This window comes from Gorilla gorilla, chromosome 3 (assembly GCF_029281585.2).
Source record: "Gorilla gorilla gorilla isolate KB3781 chromosome 3, NHGRI_mGorGor1-v2.1_pri, whole genome shotgun sequence".
In the NCBI taxonomy this organism is placed as follows: domain Eukaryota; kingdom Metazoa; phylum Chordata; class Mammalia; order Primates; family Hominidae; genus Gorilla; species Gorilla gorilla.
Window position 1 is genome coordinate 9,050,734 of NC_073227.2, and position 25,111 is coordinate 9,075,844.

The 25,111-nt window shown below is 44.5% G+C and overlaps 2 protein-coding genes across 8 annotated transcripts in view; one reads left to right on the plus strand and one right to left on the minus strand.

Moving 5' to 3' along the window:
• ZNF721 (zinc finger protein 721) overlaps nt 1-17,542 on the minus strand; it is a 58,217-nt gene extending 40,675 nt beyond the window's left edge. For 2 of the 3 annotated variants that reach the window (XM_063704899.1, XM_063704895.1), the window contains exons 1-2: nt 17,402-17,538; nt 15,477-16,559 (exon numbers count right to left, since the gene is read on the minus strand). The gene's annotated coding sequence lies outside the window, so the exon portion shown is untranslated. Of the gene's footprint in view, nt 1-15,476; nt 16,560-17,401 lie in introns of all 3 variants that reach the window. The other variant, XM_063704898.1, reaches the window with a different exon arrangement.
• Nucleotides 17,493-25,111, plus strand: part of PIGG (phosphatidylinositol glycan anchor biosynthesis class G (EMM blood group)) — a 41,571-nt gene continuing 33,952 nt past the window's right edge. For 3 of the 5 annotated variants that reach the window (XM_055384242.2, XM_055384244.2, XM_055384245.2), the window contains exons 1-3: nt 17,552-17,835; nt 18,744-18,949; nt 24,045-24,254. In XM_055384242.2, the coding sequence (XP_055240217.1) occupies nt 17,682-17,835; nt 18,744-18,949; nt 24,045-24,254 (570 nt within the window). In that variant the 5' untranslated portion in view covers nt 17,552-17,681. Of the gene's footprint in view, nt 17,836-18,743; nt 18,950-24,044; nt 24,255-25,111 lie in introns of all 5 variants that reach the window. The other 2 variants (XM_004038295.5, XM_004038296.5) reach the window with 2 other exon arrangements.

Genomic DNA, 25,111 nt, shown 5'->3' on the forward strand with positions numbered 1-25,111 from the left:
CTTTTCTTTCTTTTTTTTTTTTTTTTTTGACAGTCTCCCTCTGTCGCCAAGGCTGGAGTCCAGTGGCATGATCTCAGCTCATTGCAACCTCCACATAAGGAAGAAATTGCAAGTGATCTATTTGACAGGAGTTAACATCCATTCCATTATCTTTTTAAGTGTTTCACTGTCAAGTCAGGAAGGCAGTAAAAATGCCCTTCAGCAGTTGAACACAGCGTCCACCTTTGGCTCACAGACAAAGACCCAGAATCTGTGCTTCTCAGCTGTGGTGCCTGTGCAAATGCTGGAACTCAAAAGAATATTTGGTAGTAGATATGCATACACTGCCTAATAAAATTATGTAAGTTTAATATAAACGGAACTTAAAACGTCATATAAAATGTTACTTAATTTGATCAGAAAACTGAGTTAGATTTTATAAAGGCATTAAATATAATTTTAATAGGAAACTATGAAATTTATGTGCACTTGGTGTATAAATGACCGAATTTTGGGCGAGTCAGTAAAGGTCACATACGACTGTGAGACATTGTTGATGAAATGCTCCCACAGGTCGCATACTGCACATGCATTTTGATTTGTTATTTTATCTGAGGTCGGTTTTCCTTTTTTGAAATGGAGTTCTGGTCTTGCGGCCTTGGCTGGAGTGCAATGGCGCGATCCCAGCTCACTGCAACCTCCATCTTCCAGGTTCAAACGATTCTCCTGCCTCAACCTCCTGAGCCGCTAGGATTATAGGCATGCGCCACCACACCTGGCTAATTTTTTGTATTTTTAGTAGAGAGGAGGTTTCTCCATGTTGGTCAGGCTGGCCTCAAACTCCTGACCTCAGGTGATCGGCCCACCTCGGCCTCCCTAAGTGCTGGGATTACCAGCATGAGCCACCGTGCCCGGCCCAATTTTTCTTAATTTTATTCATCAAGTTGTTTTTGTTTTTGTTTTTTTTTGAGAGGGAGTCTCACTCTGTCACCCAGGTTGAAGTGAAGTGGCGTGATCTCGGCTCACTGCAACCTCTGCCTCCCAGGTTCATATGATTCTCCTGCCTCAGCCTCCTGAGTGGCTGGGACTACAAGCGCCCGCCACCATGCCCAGCTAATTTTTGTATTTTTAGTAGAGACGGGGTTTCACCATGTTGGCCAGGCTGGTCTCGATCTCTTGACCTTGGGATCTACCCGCCTCAGCCTCCCAAAGTGCTGGGATTACAGACGTGAGCCACCGCCGCACTTGGCTTTTTTTTTTTTTTTTTTTTTTTTGAGATGTAGTCTTATACTCTGTCGCCCAGGCTGGAGTGCAGGGGTGCAATCTCGGCTCACTGCAACCTCTGCCTCCCCGGTTGAAGTGAGTCTCCCACCTCCGCCTCCTGAGTAGCTGGGATTACAGGCACACACCACCATGCCCAGCTAATTTTTGTATTTTTATTACAGATGGGGTTTCACTATGTTGGCCCGGCTGGTCTCGATCTCTTGACCTCGGGATCTACCCGCCTCAGCCTCCCAAAGTGCTGGGATTACAGGTGTGAGCCACCGTGCTTGGCCTTATTCATCAAGTTTTATACACTTTAGACAAAGAGAGCTTGTAGTTACCATGTGCTCTATGGATCTGTACTTTGTTAGAAATACACATTTTCAGGCAAAAACCCAGATATATTGTATCAAAATCTGTATTTCAAATATTTCCAGGTGATTCACATGCACATTAATAATTGTTAACTGGTAGTAATTCTGTAATTGAAAGGGAAAAGCTTATACGGATGTACTGATTTGTCAGAAAGGTACAGTAATGACTGTATGTTTCGATGCATATACATCTTATCTTACAGAAAATGAAAATAATAAAGTGGGGATGGGGAAGGAGTTGAAGTAGAAATTAAACAGAAATGAGACATAATTAGCAGATGTTCAGGCAGAGCATCAGCCTATTATACTATTTTGGTTACTGTGTATAAGTTAAAAATATTCTCTAATAAAACACTTGTATAAAAAGACAAACAATCTATAACATTGCCTCTTGGCTGGGCACGGTGGCTCACGCCTGTAATCCCAGCACTTTGGGAGGCTGAGGCAGGTGGATCACCTGAGGTCAGGAGTTCATGACCAGCCTGGCCAATATGGTGAAACCCCGTCTCTACTAAAAATACAAAAAAAATTTAGCTGGGCATGGTGGCGAGTGCTTGTAATCCCAGCTACTTGGGAGGCTGAGGCAGGAGAATTGCTTGAACCCAGGAGGCAGAGGTTGCAGTGAGCCGAGATCGCGCCACTGCACTCCAGCCTGGGTGACAGGGCAAGTCTCCATCTCAAAAAAAAAAAAGAAAAAAAAATTAGCTCTTAAGATTGTGGTTACATTTGGGGAGGAGGAAAAGAGAAGAGGAAGTAGTTTGTGGGCAAAAACAAGGATAGTTCTAGTCTATAGCTACACAAATGTATTAGCTTTGTTATAATTTATTGAGCATTACATTAATCCTTTACTGTGGATGTATTTCTGTATGCATGTTATACATCAATAAAAATCGAAATATTACATATTTAATCCTAACATAATATTTCAGAATAATAGCAATGTTCATTTGTTTGTTTGTTTGAAAAGGAGTCTTGCTCTGTCGCCAGGCTGGAGTGCAGTGGCACGATCTCGGCTCACTGCAACCTCAGCCTCCTGGATTCAAGCGATTCTCCTGCCTCAGCCTCCCGAGTAGCTGGGACTCCAGGGATATGCCAGCACACTCAGCTAATTTTTGTATTTTTAGTAGAGACGGGGTTTCACCATGTTGGTCAGTGTTATGGGAAGTCAGGGACCCCAAACGGAGGGACCAGCTGAAGCCATGGCAGAAGAACATGGATTGTGAAGATTTTATGGACATTTATTAGTTCCCTAAATTAACACTTTTATAATTTCTTATGCCTGTCTTTACTGCAATCTCTAAACATAAATTGTAAAGATTTCATGGACACTTATCACTACCCCAATCAATACCCTTGTGACTTCCTATGCCTGTCTTTACTTTAATCTCTTAATCCTGTCAGCTGAGGAGGATGTATGTCACCTCAGGACTCTGTAATAATTGCATTAACTGCACAAATTGTACAGCATGTGTGTTTGAGCAATATGAAATGTGGGCACCTTGAAAACAGAACAGGATAACAGCAGTTGTTCACGGAATAAGAGAGATAACCTTAAACTCTGACCACTGGTGAGCCGGGCGGAACACAGCCATGTTTCTCTTCTTTCAAAAGCAAATGGGAGAAATATCGCTGAATTCTTTACCTCAGCACGGAACGTCCCTGAGAAGGAGAATACACGCCTGGAGGTATAGGCTTATAAACAGCCCCCCCAGGCATGGCCGTCTCTTATGGTCGAGGCTGCAGAGATGAAATAGACTCCAGTCTCCCATAGCGCTCCCAGGCTTATTAGGAAGAGGAAATTCCCACCTAATAAATTTTGGTCAGACCGGTTGATCTCAAAACCCTGTCTCCTGATAAGATGTTATCAATGACAGTGGTGCCCGAAACTTCATTAGCAATTTTAATTTCACCCTGGTCCTGTGGTCCTGTGATCTCGCCCTGCCTCCACTTGCCTTGTGATATTCTATTACCCTGTTAAGTACTTGAAGTCTGTCACCCACACCTATTCGCACACTCCCTCCCCTTTTGAAAATCTCGAATAAAAACTTGCTGGTTTTTGCGGCTTGTGGGGCATCACAGAACCTACTGACATGTGATGTCTCCCCCGGACACCCGGCTTTAAAATTTCTCTCTTTTGTACTCTGTCCCTTTATTTCTCAAGCCGGCTGACACTTAGGGAAAATAGAAAAGAACCTATGTGAGTATCAGGGCAGATTCCCCAATAGGTCAGGATGGTCACAATCTCTTGACCTTGTGATCTGCCTGCCCCAGCCTCCCAAATGGCTGGGATTACAGGTGTGAGCTACCACACCCAGTGAGTATTGTTTTGCTTGAAAGGGAGCATTTACACTCAGGCATCATGAGATGGATATTAATATTCCAGGGTATTTATTCTTGCCCTGACCCTTGGGAGTCCCCCTTAGTCTTTCATTTTTTACTTCAGTTGAGTAAATATCATGGTTTTAGTTTTGGGGAATGCAATTTCTTACAGCAAAGTCCTTCCTCCACAATAATATTCACCACGGTCAGGCCACCTAGCACAGTGGGCTTAGTATGTGTGGAACTGGTTTGAATCAGGAGCAAAACAAGCAGTAGAGGTGAGTAGAGAACACAGGCGGGACTGAAAGGCCACAACTCAACAGCAAACACTTTTCACATTAATTTGAGAAATATTATTTTCAACTGGTCCTCCGAAAGATATTGGTTTACAGCAGACATCTGGGAGCGTGGTTGCATATTGTAATCACCTGGAGAGCCTAAAATCGCCGTTGCCTGGGTCTCACTCGAAAGATTCTGGCTTAACTGGCGCACGCCTGTAATCCCAGCACTTTGGGAGGCCGAGGCGGGCGGATCATGAGGTCAAGAGATCGAGACCATCCTGGCCAACATGGTGAAACCCCGTCTCTACTAAAAATAACAAAAACTAGCCGGGCATGCTGGTGCGTGCCTATAGTCCCAGCTACTTGGGAGGCTGAGGCAGGAGAATTGCTTGAACCTAGGAGGTAGAGGCTGCAGTGAGCTGAGACTGTGCCACTGCACTCCAGCCTGGCGACAGAGCAAGACTCCATCTAAAAAATAAATAAATAAATAAATAAACAAATAAATAGATAGATAGATTCTGGCTTAATTATTCCCTTGCAACTTAGATTTGGGAACCTTAAATACCACCACCCACATGCACAGCAGGCTATTCTAATATGCATCCAAGGGTAAGAAGCATTGATTCAGGGTGAGAAATGCATTGGTTGAGTGTGATTTTTTTTCTTTTCTTTTTTTTTTGAGACGGAGCCTCGCTCTGTCGCCCAGGCTGCATGCAGTGGCGCGATCTTGGCTCACTGCAACTTCTGCCTCCTGGGTTCACGTGATTCTCCTGCCTCCGCCTCCCGAGTAGCTGGGACTACAGGCGTCCGCCACCATGTCCGGCTAATTTTTTGTATTTTTAGTAGAGACAGGGTTTCACCATGTTAGCCAGCATGGTCTTGATCTCCTGACCTCGTGATCCGCCCGCCTCGGCCTACCAAAGTGCTGGGATTATAGGCATGGGCCACCGCGCCCGGCCTTAGTTGTGTGTGATTTCTATGTGTGCTCTAGGCACTTGCCCTATAGCTGCTCCTAAATGTGGGGGTCTTATAAAACATCTTGGCTCTTCAAAGCATACTCTGCTGGTTGGCTAAATTGCACTGGGAAAAAAAAGCAGCAGCCCTATTGCTATGTCATTTGTCTACAGAGCAAAAGTTGATTCAGGAACAGTAATTTGACTTTGTCTATATTAAAAATCATAAACAGTCAACAAATACAAAAAATACAAAGAGTCTGCAGATACGATCAGTGCATTATAGGTGTTTTCAAATTTCTCCTATGATAAATTAAAAATGTAATGTTGGGCATTAATTTCCTAAACCCAATGCTCAGCAATTTTCTCAAATTGTTTACAGTTTTTCCAAGAGACTTCAGAACCATTCCCTGGAGTGAATTATTTCCAATGGTGAAGAGTAATGGATGGATGGCACGAGATTCTCAAAAAAATCTTGCTCCTATTTCAGAAGTGTCACTCCAGCCCCTTGAAGGTCCAGGAAACCTGGCTGAGTAGTGTGGTCTATGGAGGTGGATGGGCTTCAGAATCAGGCCACTGTTGATCCTGAGTCCCAGCCAGCTGCTTGGTAGCTGTGGGATAGTTATACAAGACACATCTACAAGAAAAGTCATGATCAAATTGATTGCAAAAACAGTAATTTGAAAAATTTCTTATTGTATTCATGTCCTTGGAAATGGCTTTTATAGTCGTTCCTATCAAGAGACAGATTCTGTTTCCCAAACTTGAATCTCTTGACTTATTTGCACTGGCACAGGGTGCCAGTTTGGGGCCCAGGTTTAAAGTTCCTAAATGCTTCTGTTATCTTTTTCAGAATTCTTCCTTCTCTATGACAACAAGCCCAATTTAACTTTCTGGAGAATAAAGTAGCATGCTGAGGAAAGCCAAAGTGCGCCAGTTTACAGACAGCTCACTCCCAGAAGCAGAGCCACCTAATTCACCAGCATCTGACCACTCACACCTGAAGGAGCCAAACTGAGCCCAGAAGAATGGCCCAGCTAAGCCCAGCCTAAATTTCTAACCAGCTCAATCCTGAGCTAGTATGTTTCGGGATTGTTTGTTATGCAGTTATAGCTTAGTAATATATACACCCATTAAAGACAGGATTCCAGTATTCCAGGACAGATTGATTACAAATAACCTACAAATGCTTGGCACCCTGTAAGTATTGATTTTCTTTTTTCTTTTATTTAAAGTTAGATTTGTTGTAAGATGGTATTGACTTATACAGAAGTGAGGCAGGAGAATAGGGTCTGGAGGCAGGGAACTTAAGGCCAATTCGTGCTGACTTCCTAAAAGAAAAAACACCAAGGTCTGGGAGCAGGGAACCTAAAGCCAGTTAATGTGAACTTCCTACATCTAAACCAAAAGGAAAAACCTCATCTACACCCGAGTAGCAAAGGATCGAAGGCGACTGTTGCTACAACCCTCCCCCTTGCACCAGTTCTCTGATAGAAAAGGAGAGTGCCTTGGAGTGGCCGTGGGCCAAGCACAGGCCATGCCTTCATCTGCATGGGGTACCAATTCGCCTCAGCCTCTGATTAGCCACGGACCAAATCTTTCATCCAAATAATGGAGTAGCTGATAGGAACCTCAAAAGGAGTACTTAAAACCCAGAAAACATTATAACCGGGTCCTCGGGCTGCTTGCTGGGGCCCACACTCACCCTGTGGAGTGCTTTCTCACTTTAATAAATTCTTGCTTTTGCTGCTTCCTTCCCGTTTTTCATTCCTTTGTGCTTTTTGTTCAATTATTTGTTCAAAATATCAAGGACCTGGACAACTCACACTCACGGTCTTCCTTCTGGGAACAGAAGTGCAGGTACATGTGGATGCATGTGATTGGTGCTTAAACTCACGCAGTGCCCCACACCACAGGAGAAAAACACACAGTTACAGCCTGACAGGTCCAAAGATAAAGAGCAAAACAAGAAGTTTGCCTTTAATCTATTCCCTCCACATCTAAACTCTGGAGGGCAAGGCTATGAAGAGACCTGAAGACATGGTGGTCTCTCTTCCTGTGGACCCATCATTCCTTGTTTACTGTCTGATATTTAAAAGGAAGAGGAAACCGGGCGCAGTAGCTCACACCTGTGATCCCAGCACTTTGGGAGGCCGAGGCAGGCGGATCACAAGGTGAAGAGATTGAGACCATCCTGGCCAACACTGTGAAACCGCATCTCTACTAAAAATACAAAAATTAGCTGGGTGTGGTGGTACACACCCATAATCCCAGCTACTCAGGAGGCTGAGGCAGGAGAATCACTTGAACCCAGTAGGTGGATGTTGCAGTGAGCCGAGATGACGCCACTGCATTCCAGCCTGGCAACAGAGCGATACTCCATCTCAAAAAAAAATAAAATAAATAAAATAAAATAAAAGGAAGAGGAACCCCTGAGAGAGGAGGCAGTCAGAGGCTGGTTAGGAAGATAGGGAGGGAGGGTCTCAGGAGAGGAAAAACACCCAAGGGACCACACCTGCACTACCCCAGTAGCTAGCAGGAAGAAATGTGATTAAGAACTTCCTCTTATGCCAGGATGTTGATCAGAAGGGACTGTCGCAACTTAGGCCTAGGTGTAATAAATGAACCTAAATGTCATTAACTTGACCTGGCTCCTTATAATGTTACTGACCTATGTATTTTGGTTTTAGCTTCACCCTTTCCACCCGCCGTGGGTTTCCCTTGGGCACTCATAGGTAATAACCAAGATGGAGTCACTGTGGTCAACCCCATGCATGCTCAGATGCAACACCCTTAGGGGAGAAATTGACCCCTCCCATTTGGGCAGAACCCACAGAAGACTTCCTTGTTCTTGCCACATAAAAGACCCAGAACTCAGCCCCACTTCTGGCAACCTGCTTTCATGTCCCCTCTTACTGCTGAGAGGTTTCCTTTTGCTTAATAAATCCTACTCTGCTTTACTCACTCTCTGGTGTCTGTATGTCTTATTCTTCCTGGTCATGGGAAGAGAGCCCAGACCTGGCTGAACTGAGACCACCACACTGGCACCAAACAGTGACTGGGAGACCGTGGTCTTCACGTGGACACTCTCAGCTTGCAGCCCCTGCTCTCTCTAGGGGCACTGTCCCACCCACCCTTGAGCCTGAGGAGAAAAGTTGGTAGAGAGGCTGTTCCCTCACTTCCAGCAGAAAAGACGTGTTCAGGCCCTCACTTTCTTGAGGTCAGAGCCCTCATGGCGGCACTCAATGTGGCGGCCACCTGACATGTGTAGCTACTGGGGAGGAACGTAGCTGGTTTGAAGTAAAATGTGCTGCAAATGTAAAATAGTGAGTTTAGAAGAATCAGATCAGAAATATACCTTATTTCTAATTATATATTGATCACGTATTAAAACAATAATATTTTGGGTTTTTAAATTTAATTGTATTTATTTATTGAGACAGAGTCTTGCTCTGTCGCCAGGCTGGAGTGCAGCAGTGTGACCTCGGCTAACTGCAACCTCTGCCTCCAGGATTCAAGCAATTCTCCTGCCTCAGCCTCCCAAGTGGCTGGGACTACAGGCACATGCCACCATGCCTGGCTAATTTTTTGTATTTTAGTAGAGATGAGGTTTCACTGTGTTGGCCAGGATGGTTTCGATCCCCTGACCTCACGATCCACCCACCTCGACCTCCCAAAGTGCTGGGATTACAAGAGTGAGACACCGTGCCCAGCCAACATTTTGGATACAATAGGTTAAAATTATCACAAACAGCCAGGTGCGGTGGCTCACGCCTGTAATCCCAGCACTTTGGGACTCTGAGGCGGGCGGATCACGAGGTCAGGAGATCGAGACCATCCTGGCTAACACGGTGAAACCCCGTCTCTACTAAAAATACAAAAAATTAGCCAGGTGTGGTGGCAGGCGCCTGTAGTCCCAGCTACTCAGGAGGTTGAGAATGGCGTGAACCCAGGAGGCGGAGCTTGCAGTGAGCCGAGATTGTGCCACTGCACTCCAGCCTGGGCAATAGAGTGAGACCCGTCTCAAAAAAAAATAAAAATAAAAATAAAAAATAAAAAAATAAAGTTATCACAAACAATTTCACTTGTTTCTTTTTATTAGTTTTGATGTGGCTAATAAAAAATGGAAAATTCACAAATAGCTAACATTTTATTTTTTAGAGGTTTGCTTTCCTCTTCAAATCTCAGGTGTCCTACTCAAAACACCACAGGCCAGAAAGGTTATGAAATGTAAAACATTAAAATAACTGTCATTATATTGTTTCCATTTGTGAACAAGTGTGTGTGTGTGTGCACGCGTGCATGCGTGCACAGTTTATAAGTGGATGTAACCTTATACAGCAGAAGGTTAAAAATGAACCCTGTGCAGGCTGGGCGCGGTGGCTCATGCCTGTAATCCCAGCTACTTGGGAGGCTGAGGCAGGAGAATCTCTTGAAGCCGGGAGGTGGAGGTTGCAGTGAGCCAACATGGAGCCACTGTGCTCTAGCCTGGCGGGCAGTGCGAGACTACATCTCAAAAAAAAAAAAAAAGAACAGGAAGGAATGTTTGTTACATCCACCCACCACAGCTCTTCCTCCTCCTCAGTATAGCACTGTGCCATTAGGAGTAAACTGCCAACTCCTGTGTTCTTCCTTAAAAGAGAAGAAAAATACTGACACGTGCATCCTTACTTCTGACTTTTGGGGGCTTTACAAAAACTGATTTTTGGGCTGGGCATGGTGGCTCACACATGTAACCCCAGCACTTTGGGAGGCCAAGGCGGGTAGATCCCGAGGTCAGAAGTTCGAGGCCGGCCTGGCCAACATAGTTAAAGCCCGTGTCTACAAAAAATTAGACAAGTGTGGTGGCAGGCGCCTGTAGTCCTAGCTACTCGGGAGGCTGAGGCAGGAGAATGGCTTGAATCCGGGAGGCGGAGGTTGCAGTGAGCCAAGATCGTGCCATTGCACTCCAGCCTGGGCAACAGAGTGAGACTCCATCTCAAAACAAAACAAAACAAAAACTGATTTTTGCCTCCAGTAACAAAGAGTGCTGAAACAAATGGTGATACACTTTGGAAGGACAGCTTGGCTCTGCTAAGACCAAATGTAAATGTTTCAAGAGCAGACTGAAATGTTAAATACAGGCAACAGGTAGAGCAAGTAATTAGAGACTCTTAAGAGGAAACATGAACAAACCCTTTTAACTAAAAAATAAACACAAAATTCCAGACAAGACACATCCTTCCAACATGTATGAGAGGTTCCCATAATCTCTATCAAAGACAATTGGCTTCAGACTACGTCATGACAAAGGAACATTGTGTTTAAGATTTAGCAGGACTTGGTGTCCTTTTTAGACCCAGGAGTGAAAGCCCTGCAACTTAATGTCACAAGTACTTTAAAAGCACATACAGAAAGATAAACGGATGTAATAACTTAATTTAAAAAAAAACTTGGGCCAGATGCAGTGGCTCACACCTGTAATCCCAGCACTTTGGGAGGCTGAGGCAGGCAGATCACGAGGTCAGGAGATCGAGTCCATCCTGGCTAACACGGTGAAACCCCATCTCTACTAAAAAAAAAAAAATACAAAAAATTAGTCGGGCGTGGCCGGCGGGCGCCTGTAGTCCCAGCTACTCGGGAGGCTGAGGCAGGAGAATGGTGTGAACCAAGGAGGCAGAGCTTGCAGTGAGCCGACATCACACCACTGCACTCCAGTCTGGGTGACAGAGGGAGATTCCTTCTCAAAAAAAAACCCTTAAATTTCAGTTTTTTCCTAAGCAAAATCAAACTTTATAACTGAATAGAAATTATTTCAATAAAACATAAAATCTGTCAGGCCAGTTACCAAAAGGCAAAAGAAAAAGACCTTCTGCAGTGCACAGAATATTATGTTGGAAAAAAACATTCCCTTTAGACCTCTAAGAAAATGTATCTTTTCAAAGGGTAGAGAAAGCCAAAAAATGGCAAGATGCAATAAAAGTTGAACTTCAGGTTAAAAAAAATTAAAATCTCTTATAATTTATTAAGAGTAAATCAATCCCTTAAGAAAATTTCATTTTTCTAACAAATAATTTAGTGTATAAGTGTTTTTTTTACATCAAGCCCAATCTCTAGAAAGAGCATTATAATTTCCCTTTAAAGACAACTTGATCATGTAAAAGTTTTGGGTTTTTTTTTTCATAAATCCTTTTATTGTGACTTACACAGAACATTCATGACATGTTTGGATTTTCTGGTTTGTCCTGAACATCCCTCTTTCTTAAACAGTCATTTTATTCTAGGTCTAAATTTACTATACAAGATTCTTTCTCATATAAAATTATTTTTCTTTAAGCCTTCTTACCAAAAAAAAAAAACAAAAAAACCTCACTTTATTTTTGTAACTTTATTTACATCTTTCTTATTTCATGGTTCTTTTACCTTGTTTTACACATAACCTTTAAATAAGCCTTGAATTAGACAAAACTTATTCACCTTTTTAAAAAGGTTACACTTTTTTTGGGGAAAGGTTTTCCTCCAATACATTTTTATTGGAAAATACCCAAATAATGAAATATTTATTATTTAATATAGCTTTATATTCTAAATTATGACCAGTTTGTCCACAAGTATTTATCACATTACATTTACCTATTTTAATTGTTTACCTAGATTATTTATGATAACTGTGGTAGTCATAAAAAAAAAAAATATGGCCTAACTGATTCCATTTTGCTTTTAACCTCCAAACTGTCCTTGTTCATTCCTAGGCATAGGCTAAACTAACTTTGGGAGGAACTTAGTTTATAGTTTAACTTTAAAACAAAGATGGTAACAGTCCTTTCTCAAAACAAACCTGTCTACTCCCTGTGTACTACACTGCCTAAAGCCACAGGATTAGAAGGTATGGTAATCTAGGCCAGGTGCAGTGGCTCATGCCTATAATCCCAGAGCTTTGGGAGGCCAAGGCAGGTGGATCACCTAAGGTCAGGGGTTCAAGACCAGCCTGGCCAACATGGCGAAACCCTTTCTTTACTAAAAATACAAAAATTAGCGGGGCATGGTGGTGCACACCTATAGTCCCAGCTACTCAGGAGGCTGAGGCAGGAGAATTTCTTAAACTCAGGAGGTGGAGGTTGCAGTGAGCCGAGCTCATGCCATTGCACTCCAGTCTGGGCAACAGAGGAAGATTCCATCCCCCGCCCAAAAAAAAAAAAAAAAGGTTATGGTAATCTTACTAAATTCCATATGCAGCTATTTTCATTAAACCAATATCAGTGTCTCATTTATTAAAACTTACACAAGCAAAGATCAAAAGATCATTCTGTTTGGGGCTGGGTTTATAGTTTTGTAACTTCTATACCAAATTTTGACAACTTATAGTATTTGGCAGGGATAATTATAAAATTGCTTGATTAATAAATGCAAACAAAAAATGTCTGCTGGCAATTCTTAAGACATTTCTAATATTACTTTGCCAATAATTTTAAAGCTAGCTTATTTATTGAAGAATTTACTTAAGTTACATAAACTTCAAAAAGCATTTGACTAGTCTTTTCTTTTTTCCTGATAAAGTATTTAAGTGCTTTTATTTTTCTTTAAGCCAATTAATTAGAGTTCTTTTATATATTTTCAGTAGTGAAACACTATATAGACAATACATAAACACATAGACATATTAGGCATGCCGATGGAAGTACATCTTTTTTTTTTTTTTTTTTTTTTTTTGAGACGGAATCTCGCTGTCACCCAGGCTGGAGTGCAGTGGCGCCATGTCGGCTCACTGCAAGCTCCGCCTCCCAGGTTCACGCCATTCTCCTGCTGCAACCTCCCGAGTAGCTGGGACTACAGGCGCCCGCCACCATGCCCATCTAATTTTTTTTCTGTATGTTTAGTAGAGATGGGGTTTCACCATGTTAGCCAGGATGGTCTCGATCTCCTGACCTCGTGATCCACCCACCTCGGCCTCCCAGAATGCTGGGATTACAGTCGTGAACCACCGCACCCGGCTGGAAGTACATCTTATATATTCATAAAGATTCCATTTTTTTCCTATTTTAGACTTTCAGATTATTAATAACTGGCTTCACAACCCCAGGCAGTTGTCAGCTAAGTAGTCTTAAATTTGCATAAGAAAGGAAACAACTCAGGTGAAAATCAAATAGCAAAATTTTCATCATAAGGTATAGAGAGAAAAAGTCTGCTGGTGCTAGAGGGAGACAGCTTTATTTTTCTTTGAGCCAAATCAAATATAAATTATAGAAATCTATCATAGGATTGTATAAGGAGACCAGTTTTATTTAGATAGGCACTACTGGATCTCAGAGCTCTGGGGAAAGCCCACACTGAGTCCTGGGTCTCCAGAAAAAGGGAGAATTATTTTGAGGTTAGACCATGTGATGCTTTCATAGTGCACTTAATTTTTTTTTTTTTTTTTTTTTTTTTTGAGACGGAGTCTCACTGTCGCCCAGGCTGGAGTGCAGTGGCGCCATCTCGGCTCACTGCAAGCTCCGGGTTCACGCCATTCTCCTGCCTCAGCCTCCGGAGTAGCTTGCACTACAGGCGCCAGGCCACCATGCCCAGCTAATTTTTTGTATTTTTAATAGAGACGGGGTTTCACTGTGTTAGCCAGGATGGTCTCGATATCCTGACCTCGTGATCCGCCCACCTTGGCCTGCCAAAGTGCTGGGATTACAGACATGAGCCACCGTGCCCGGCCTAAATTTTTTTTTAACAAAGACATTTTTGTGTGTCTAAACTACATTCTTCCTTAAAAACTCAATAGCAGCCTGTTACAGTAACTATTTTAGTCAAAAAATCAGGTGAAAACAGAATTCAGTCAACTGAACAAAAAACAAAAAAAAACTTTTGCTCAAAAAAAAAAAAGACAAGGTCCTAGGAGAGAAAACCAAAAACCAAAAACATGAAACCTTCTAAATATAAACATGCACACATACACACCCAATTCTTGGATGTTAGCCTTTAATTCAGCTGACTTTTTTTTTTTTTGAGATGGAATCTCTCGATCAAGGGTAGCTTTGCCACAGATTTCAGCAATGGATAAATTGAGTGTGAGATCTCAGGTGCAGACAGAGAAGGAAAAATAATCTTTGTGTGGAAAGTTTTAGAGGAAGTTTGCCATTTCTTCTTCTTTTTTTTGAGACGGAATCTCACTCTGTTACCAGGCTGGCGTGCAGTGAAGTGATCTCGGCTCACTGCAACCTCCGCCTCCCGGGTTCATACCATTCTCCTGCCTCAGCCTCCCAAGTAACTGGGATTATAGGTGCCTGCCACCACGCCCGGCTAATTTTTTGTATTTTTAGTGGAGACGGGGTTTCCCCATGTTGGCCAGGATGGTCTTGATCTCTTGACCTCATGATCTGCCCACCTCGGCCTCCCAAAATGCTGGGATTACAGGCGTGAGCCACTGCGCATGGCTAAATTAAGCTGACTTTTAACCATCGAGCTCCTTTAAAAAAATCTTTTTAAATCTCATTACCATATTTCGGCCGGACAGAATGCTACTTTCAGAAATACAGCCATTGCTCTTTCAGTTTGGTGTGGCTGGCAAAAAGGTGGCGTTGTTATGTAAATAAAATCCCTTTAGCAGTGAAAATTTAAAAATCTTTTCTCTGTTTTTTCCTTTTGCTGGCCGTTTTCCTCCCCCAACCATACCGCTTTTTTGTGTGTGGGGGCTAGAGGGTTGGGTATTTAGCCGCTTCAGAGGCCTTGTTCCCATAATTTAGAGTTCCCCTTCGGATTTCGCCAAGTCAGAATGTGTGTCGGACCCAAAACGTGCTGCTTGCAGACCTAGCTTTTCAGGGCTGTTACCCCCGTAACTGGCTGGGTCCACCCGTGTGGTGGCCACCTGGCACAGTGTCAGAGGCTCAAGGTGCGGGAGGGGTCAGCTCCTTATATGCACCTGCCAGCTGAGATTAGACTCTAAGTATGTTCTTCTGAGGGGGAAACCTATTTAGAGCCACTGCATGTCTTAGGCAGCATTCCTCCCAGACACCCTCACGTGATTCTCAGTTGTCTGAGAATGCCCCGAAAAGCTGAGGGGAGGCAGGTGCTCTTATTTCTTCAGAGGGGAAGATTCTACACTCATGAGCTAGAGGGTTTGGAGTTGGTCAAATCCGATAAGGGAAAGGACCAAAACACACAAAAAAAACCCCAACAAGACAGAAACAACAGAACAGGTAAGCAAAACTAACAATTATCACACAAAATATATGACTTCTGAATGCTCTAAGTTTAAGCAGAAATAAACACCAGCTGGTTGTTAATGTTATCTTTAGTCATTTAAAAAGAATTTGCAAGACAAAATTCCAAATCAATTTTCTTACCTAGTGATGGGGCTCAAGCTGAAGACGGCTATCTGTCGATGCAGAAGCAGGCAGGCTTGCCTTCCTTGATGAAGCGAGTGGGAACGCCCAAAAAAGGAGTTTTTTAACAGCAAATAAACCTCAGATCCCCCACCGAAAAACGTTGGAAGATCAGGGATCCCTGGAGGAACAAGGTCCCAAATTTCAGCAATCATCCTACCAGTTTGGGCAGTAAGGTGCCAAGCCAATACGGAGGATCAATAGGCGAACTACTGCAGGCCGGGTTACCTTCACTGAGGATCTCTCAGTGCTTACCAGATGTCAATCGAGAAAAATGACAAGTCTTAATCATTTCAGGAGGTTTATTTCGCAAAGGACGCACGCCCATGACACAGCCTCCGGAGACCCTGACGACTTGGGTTCAAGGTGGTCGGGGCACAGCTTGGCTGTATTCATTTTAGGGAGTCATGAGATATCAATCATATGTATAATAACAGGCCGGACAGGGCGCGGTGGCTCACGCCTGTAATCCCAGCTCTTTGGGAGACCGACGCGGGCGGATCACGAGGTCAGGAGATTGAGACCATCCTGGCTAACATGGTGAAACCCGTCACTACTAAAAAATACAAAAAAAAAAAAAAAAAAAAAAAATTTGACGGGCGTGGCGGCGGGCGCCTGTAGTCCCAGCTACACGAGAGGCTGCGGCAGGAAAATGGCGTGAACCCGGGAGGCGGAGCTTGCAGTGAGCCGAGATGGTGCCACTGCACTCCAGGCTGGGCGACAGACCGAGACTCCGTCTCAAAAACAAACCAACAAAAAAAAAAACAGGCCGGGCGCGGTGGCTCATGCCTGTAATCCCAGCACTCTGGGAGGCCGAGGCGGGCGGATCACGAGGTCAGGAGTTCAAGAACAGCCTGACCAACAAGGTGAAACCCCGTCTCAACTAAAAATACAAAAATTAGCCGTGCGTGGTGGCACGCACCTGTAATCCCAGCTACTCAGGAGGCTGAGGCAGGAGAACTGCTTGAACCCGGGAGGCAGAGGTTGCAGTGATCTGAGATCACGCCACTGTATTCCAGCCTGGGCGACAGAGTGAGATTTCATCTGAAAAGAAAAAGAAAAAAAAAAAAAAAAAGAAGGACATTGGTTCTGTCCAGAAAGGCGGGGGCAACTTGGAACAGGGAGGGGTCTTCCAGGTCACAGGTAGGTGACAGACAAATGGTTGCAGTTTCTGAGTTTCTATAAGCCTCTCCAAAGGAGGCTATCAATATGCATTTATCTCAGTGAGCAGAGGAATGACATTGAATAGAATGGGAGACAGGTTTGTCCTGAGCAGTTCCGAGCTTGTCTTTTCCCTTAGTTTAGTAATTTTGGGGCCCCAAGATTTTCCTTTCAGAACAAAGAAAATGTGGTATATATACACAATGGAGTACTATTCAGCTCTAATAAAAGAATGAAACCCTATCATTTGCCACAACACGGATAAACCTGAGGTTATCATGTAAGTAAAATAAGACACAGAAAGACAAATACCTCATGATCTCACTCATGTGGCATCTTTAAAACGAAGTTAATCATTAAGATATTTACCAGTTGTCTGAGGTATTGGGTTGAATTTTTTTTTTTTTTTTTTTGAGACGGAGTCTCGCTCTGTTGCCAGGCTGAAGTGCAGTGGCGCGATCTCGGCTCACTGCAACCTCCGCCTCCCACGTTCAAGCGATTCTCCTGCCTCGGCCTCCCGAGTAGCTGGGACGATAGGCACCCGCCATCACGCCCCGCTAATTTTTTGTATTTTTAGTAGAGACGGGGTTTCACCATGTTGGCCAGGATAGTCTCGATCTCCTGACCTCGTGATCCGCCCGCCTCGGCCTCCCAAAGTACTGGGATTAAAGGCGTGAGCCACTGCACCCTGCCTTCCAAATTAAAAAATTTTTAAAACCTCGTACCTCGCCGTGGGCGGCGACCGTCGCGGACTCGCAGGGAAGGCGACCCCACGGAGCCGGGAGCACCGCCCGCTGTGCGTATTTCCGAGGTGACGCCCCGCTGTGGCGGGCTGGCGGAAGTGACGCGCCGCTGTGGCGCGCCGGCGGACGTGACGCCACTGTAGCTGCGACGATAAGGCCTGGCGTTATTGCTTAGAGGCGGCTACCTGGAGCCGGAAGCGGGGCTGTAGCAGGGCGAGGCTCCAGGTGGGGTCGGTTCCGCATCCAGCCTAGCGTGTCCACGATGCGGCTTGGCTCCGGGACTTTCGCTACCTGTTGCGTAGCGATCGAGGTGCTAGGGATCGCGGTCTTCCTTCGGGGATTCTTCCCGGCTCCCGTTCGTTCCTCTGCCAGAGCGGAACACGGAGCGGAGCCCCCAGCGCCCGAACCCTCGGCTGGTACGGACCCCTCCCCGGCGTCTCCGCTCCCCTGACCCCACATCCCCTAGAAGACCTTTTTTCTGAGCCTCGCTGCTCGGATTTCTTCTCGGCGCTCCCCGGTGGTCTCTTCCATTATGGTCCCCACCTCAGAAATTTTTTTTTAACCGCTCCAGCATCTCTTTTCTGTATTCTTACAACTTTGTGGCAACCACCTCTACTGGCCCCACTTCGACCTTCCTTCCTGATCACCACAAAGTAAGCTGTGTCCATACCTGGGATCCGGCCTCTCCACTTCTACTCGTCCAGAGCCCCCGCCCCTTTCCTGAGCAGCCTTTGGGTCACTCCCTGTTATAGGCGCCCTTTTTGCCCCCTAGCACACAACAGATAAGACCCCTGCCGATCCCCTCGCGTTTTGGTCTCTTACATTCCTCCAAGATGTTTTCCCTGCCTAGGGGCTAAGGCCTCTCTGCGTTAGGCCTCTTCCTAGGCTTCACCTACCCAGCCATATACAGCAAGTAAAGGTGCCCTGGTTCTGGACCACTTGCACACATCGCCAGCCGCTGACCATGTAAACGCAGAATATAAAGGCCCAGCCATCCCGTAGCTGCAGCTCTGCGTTTTAGGTCAAGCTCCCTAAATGTCCCATTCCAGGACCCTTACGTAGGGATTCTCCTACCCCAGTACTCCTCACCATACTGAGGATAATTCACTGCTTGCTACTGTGGGTCCCTAAGATTACTCCTGTTAACCCCCGTCCTTTCCCCCCAGCACTACCTACCAAGTACAAGTCGCCTCCTTTTGGGTTGGGTTATGTAGATATCGCAGGGTATGTGCTGGAGAAGTAGGTAGAAGCTAGATTGTGAAGGTGCTTGAATGCTAAGGAAAGTTTAGAGTTCAATTTCCTTTTTTTTCTTTCAAACACTTAGGAGCCAGTTCTAACTGGACCACGCTGCCACCACCTCTCTTCAGTAAAGTTGTTATTGTTCTGATAGATGCCTTGAGAGATGATTTTGTGTTTGGGTCAAAGGGTGTGAAATTTATGCCCTACACAACTTACCTTGTGGAAAAAGGAGCATCTCACAGTTTCGTGGCTGAAGCAAAGCCACCTACAGTTACTATGCCTCGAATCAAGGTAAGTTTGCCTTAATGTTTTATGAATCATGGTTTGGCTGTTTTGAAGATTTAGAGGGGGACTCTGTAGTCTTTCGCTTGGAGTTGCAATTTTAAGAAAGTGGAAATGTTGTGTTGTCAGTTGGCTGGGGCAATAGAATGTTGAAGGAGCCTCACACAGGATGGAACTGAGACCCATCATTTGTGCCCCTTGTCAAGTAGCCAAAGCTCATGCTTCACGGGAAATATAAAAGATTTAGAGCAAGATCATCCTGGCTAACCTACCCCAAGATATGCCATTCTTGGTAACCTGCTTTCTTTAATCGTCACTGGGTCATTTACAATCTTAGAAGGAGCCTTTAGAGTTAATCTAGTTCAGTCTCTAGACTTTATAGATAGGAAAGGAAACTCAGATAAGTTAAATGTGACTTCTCCAAAATTATCCACCAGTATACATAATGATCAAATCAGTATGTTCCGGCCTCAACAATTACCACTGTTTCCACCACATCCTTCAGGTGTCCAGCCTACTGACAGCAGCTTTGAAGTACATAGTGCGTTTCCCAAGAACCGTGGGTAAAGAAAAAAGTAAACCTTTATTGATTGGCTCAAAAACTTTTAAGCAACTACTATGTGGTGATACTTTAATGGGTATGCAATTGGGGAAAAAATAGTATCTCTGCCTTCATGTAGCTTTTAGTCTTTAGATATACAGCCACTCAACAAAGGAGCATATGAAAACATGCAGTTGTAAAGTGTGGTTAATGCATGATGAGAAAGAACAGGATGTGATGATTAGTGGGTGAGAAAGCGTCGCTGAGGAAATTGCATTTAAACTGAGACTGGAAGGATGAATAAAGGTGGGGAGAGAAAGGAGCAGAGGGGTTGAAGTGTGTGAGTGTATCGCATGTGGGCGTGGCATAAAGTCTCTGACGGAGCCTTAGCTGTGTCGTTGATCATGTGAAACATTATTTGGTGAGAAGGAGCTACTTATTGATTTAAGGCTTGGGGGCAGCCCCATTTGTAGATGCTTGGCAGATGTTCACTGGATGAAAGCAGTCTGAGACTGAAGGAAGCACAGTGCCATATCACTCACTGACTTTTTCCTTGAATTTCTTACTCTCTCTGCCGCATTTCAATGTGATGTGACCTTCTTCAGCAATATTTATTGAGCATCTACTTTGTGCCACACTATTCTAGACAGGAGGGAGGCAGTGAAGAACAAGACAGCGTTGTCCTCATGGAGCTTACTTTCTAATTGGAGGGATAGAAAATCGGTAAAATATGAATCAATGAAGATCGTTTCAGACAGTGACAACTGCTCTGGAAGGAATGGAGAGGGAGGTGAGAGAGAATGAAGGGGAGAGGGGCAGGCACCTTTGATCACAGCACTCAGAGTTTCTGCCGTTCTGCTGAAACTAGCTGTGGGAATCTGGAAGAAAGACATCCAGGCCCCTGATCTTCAGGAACACCGATTTATCTGCTCTATCAGAAGTGTGGAAGGAACCCTTTTCTCCTTTTTTTTTTTAAGATTTAACAGGCAGATTTGAGAAAATGTATAAGTGATTGTGCAGGTTCTAGGTTCTATTCAGACCAGTCCGTGGTTCTTGGGGCCTCTGTCTCCAGCTTATTGGTTTTATTTCACCTTTGCTGGGGAGCCTCACCCCAGAGCTAGTGTTTTGTTTCATTTTCAGTCCTTGAGGATTCTTGCTCCTTATTTCCCCATCAGGGAGGAGCTAGAACAGAAAGCCCATAATGGAGTTAGGATTGTACAGCTCTGGAGTTTGGTAGGTTGGGGTTGGGCAGTGTTGGTTGAGGAAAGTGTCCTCTGCCCTGCCTCCAGTCTGAGAAAGGGCTCAGAGCATCTCCTGGTGTTTATACATTTGTAACCAGACGCCAACCCTGACATGTCCAGTGTGCTTTCACTTGCTAAGACCCTGCAGCAGCTTTGTTTTAAAGTCATGTAACTCATTTTTGAATGCCTTTTCATTCTTAAAGAACTTTCTAGTCATAATAATAGCTGGCATTGATTGACAGACCTGAGCTTTCCCTTAGATTTCTTAGGACTGTGAGTGCAGCCCACTCGCTGTCTGCACGCTTTCTGGGATGAGGGGATGCCGAGTAGTCCCTACCCTCTTTAAAAATATCGGTGGGAACCCAAGCTAGTGTGAGGATGAGGGAGGTGCCTTGTAAAAGCCACAAAAGAAGGGATGAAAACAGAAGACTTTTATATTGTCAAATGTTGTAAACAAAGTCAACTAACATGATAAACTGAAAAGATTATTGACAGTGGACATGACATACAAGATGTTAAGTCCGTGATGTATAAAGAGGTTCAGATCAAGGAGGGACAGTCCTATGGAAACTGGGCCGAGTATATAACGGAATCCACCAAGGAAGAAAGCGGAATGGCCAATAAGCATATGCAGAGATTGTTGACTAGTAATCAGAGCAGGGCAAACAAAACAACCCATACGCCAGTTTTTGTTTATGATATTGTAAAAATTTAAAGATTGATGATCTCTACCCCGCACAAGAAACGAGGTGAACAGGTGCTCTTGAAATACTGTGGATGTGAATACAGGTTGACTGAGCTGGTATCTCCACTGCCACTACCGTCGTCCAGGCTGCTGTGGGCTCCAGTCTGAACTGTTATAAATGCCGTAGCACCTTTTCTTGGCCCAAATCCCATCTGGACACAAATCAGACCCTGCTACACTACTCTTTAAAACCCTTCAGTAGTTTACGCTCTGCCCGGTTTGAACACTGAACCCCATCACCCGTGCCTCAAGGCTCTGCGTGGCCTCACTCCCGTTTACCTCTTCATCCTCATATAGGCCCCCTTCCGTGTTCCCTTGCCCTTCATCCACACAGGTCACACGCAGCTCAGTTCCTCCCGGGTGCTGCTGTCTTTTCTGCCTGGAGCCTTTGCAGTTTGCAGGTGTTTTACTCTGGAAAGTCCCACCTCACCTCCACAACTTTTCAACCTTCAGGTCTCAGCTCAAGTGGCACTTCCATAGGAAGCTGTTTAAAATAAATGCCCAGTAAAATGGTCTTGGTTAAATACGTTATTGTACAGCTACACACTGGAATGCTCCGTAGCTGTTTGGAACAAAGATAAAATGCTTGTATTTTCCCTAGGTAAAGACGTTCATGATATGTTATTAATTGAAGAAGTTTGAGAGTAATTTGTGTAGTTTGCTACCATTTTGGTAAAAAATGTGTACCTTCATATATTTGTTATTTTATACACACACACACACACACACACACACACACAGAAAAAAGTCCAAAAGGATACTCACCAAGAGTAATTGGCTGCCTTTTAAGGAGTAGAATTTTGGGGTGAGGCTCACATTTTAAAAAATAACTTTATCGAAATATAATTTTTATACAATTACATTTTTGCATGTACAGCATTTAACAAATGTGTATATCCAGGCAAACCCCACCTCAGCTCAATTCTGGCCCCACCCTAGGAATGTTGGTGGCTGTTAGGGTTATTTTGGTTGTTTGTATAGTGACTTCCTAAATGACTTCTGCAGTCTGTCTCCCTGGGAGCGTGCGGCAACTGATGTTTTGACTTAGGTCTTTTGGTTCTTTTGGTTTTTAAGTTCTTGTTTTTATCTTTAAGTCTGTCTTCCTGAGTGCTGGCCCTGGCTCCGCATAGCTTAGTGGTCAGCCACTGATTGGTCAGAGGTTGTGCTTCAGCACCCCTGATGTGTTTTCATAACCTCCCTGGGTGTGGGGCTTCTCGGTGGCTGCTGCAGCGTGGAGCTGGAAAGGAGGGAGGTGGGAGCTGCCCTGTGTAGAAACACCATGGGCACTTGCTGTTCTTACTGAGATTCCGTGTTTTTTCTTAAATAAGCACTTCTCAATCTGTTCTATAATTTTGGTGAATTTCCAAAGTACTAAAATGGTTGCTTTTGACAGTTTCATCCAGTTTTATTGTTGCTCCTGGGAGAGAGATTTTGCCGAGCTCCTCCCTGTGGCATTCCAGAAATCTGGATAATTCATACTTGCATTTATTTACCCTTAAAGATGTCTTGGTAAAATTATTTCACCTGCTGATGTTATCCAGGTTCCCGTTTATTTTCATTGCACAGGTTCCAGGATGCCAGTGCTGGCTGGGGTGGCTGTATAACTCTAAATCACAGAGATCTGTTACCCATTACCATGGCCTCTTAGGTTCTATGCTAAACTCAAGGAAATTCTTGACTCAATTCTATTATCAGAAGGGTATAAGGGCAAGTCACCTCCCACCCCTCCCAGAAAATATGGGGCAACATTGAGGGTGGGAGCAGAAGAGACTATCCCACTGGCCTCTCTGGCCCCCAGTTCACTTTGCAAATTGCTGAAAGTTCACGCTTTAGGACTGCTTTCATCCTGGTTTTCCACTCAAAGGTAGACATTGGAATTGCTGGATTGTTAGGAGTTGTATGGACTTTGCTTGTCACGTGGAGATTTGAATCTTAATTGGGAACCTGGCAGAGGCTTTGAATACACAGGTTAATGTTTCTAATGTATACCTCACTTTGCCGTTTGCTTCCGCTACATCGCAAACCCATAGCTGCTTCTCTGGCTGTTGCCGTTGTCTCGCTATCCCTAGCCGCCTCCTTTAACCTCTTGTCAGCTGGAAAGATTATTAGGAGCCATGAATGTCCTTTAATGTGGTTATCTTTGTTACTATTGAGTTTACAGTTTTTCACCAGAATCTATGTGCTTCTTTCCCTTCTTAACCCTAATTACTGTCCTAATATTGACCCAGCCACCAGTACTAGGGATGCCCTAGCTTTTTGCTCACCTATTTTATCCATAAAAAATCTTCAGACCAGCCTGGGCAACATAGCGGGACCCTGTATCTACCAAAAAAAAAAAAAAAAAAAAGGCGGGTGTGGTGCCACACACCTGTAGTTCCAGCTACTTGGGAGGCCAAGGTGGGAGGATCGCTTGGGCCCAGGAGTTCAAAGCTGCAGTGATCCCTGATTGCATGACTGCACTCCATCCTGAGCAACAGAGAGGGACCCTGTCTCAAAAAAAAAAAAAAAATCTTCAGTGCCCTTTTCATGGTCCGGTTTTGGATTCAGTGGCCTAATTCTTGCATTTTCTGACTGCAGGCATTGATGACGGGGAGCCTTCCTGGCTTTGTCGACGTCATCAGGAACCTCAATTCTCCTGCGCTGCTGGAAGACAGTGTGATACGACAAGCAAAAGCAGCTGGAAAAAGAATAGTCTTTTATGGAGATGAAACCTGGGTTAAATTATTCCCAAAGCATTTTGTGGAATATGATGGAACAACCTCATTTTTCGTGTCAGATTACACAGAGGTCAGTTTTTAAAATAAGAAAATATGTCATACTAGAATATCATACTAGATAGAGCCTGGCATCACCATTACTTAGCGAGAGATGATACCATTTTATATTTGGTTTTATTAATTTATAGGGAGTACTATGGACAGGTATAAAAATTATTCACTCACATAATTAGTTAACAACCCAGAAATACAAACCTGAAGCAGGTGTGAGCAGAGTTTTATGGAACCCAAAGCTTAGAACAGCTGAGTGCCATTGAGGGGCAGAGAGGATCAGGAAGGGTGACACAGCCGAGGGACCATCTGAGCCGAGATATGATGGGTGAGTGGGGACTCCCCAGGTGGGCAGAACAGGCTGGTAGCCTCTGCACATGGCAGAGCTGTAGGACTCCACAGCCTGTTGGTTCTGCTGCAAGCGGAGCCTCATCGTGCCCTGAGGGCAGGTGGCCGACTGGGTGGGGCCTGGTCCTGAGGGGGTTTTCCTGGAGCTTTTCCAACAAAAATTAGACCCGCATGTTAGAAAGCAGACCTGGGGCTGAGGCAGGAGCACACCAGCACACCTGCCTGGCCTGGGGTCTAGCCAGCTTCACCTCCTAGATGGCTGGGCCTTATGGAGCATCTGTAGTCCTATCCTGTTCCAAAGTGGGGCACTTTTCAACAGTTACTTTTCAGTAATGACTGAGTTTTCCTGACTATATATGGCATCACTGAGAAACACTTCTCTTCATAGGAGATTTTTTTAGTGGGAGGGAGATGAGCTAGCTGAGGGGTCAGGGCTCACCAGGCTGACAGCTCTATTGGGGGCTGATCAACTGCTCATCTCTCCTCCGTGATGTGTTTATTTCAGAAATAAATGTGATCATTGAGTGC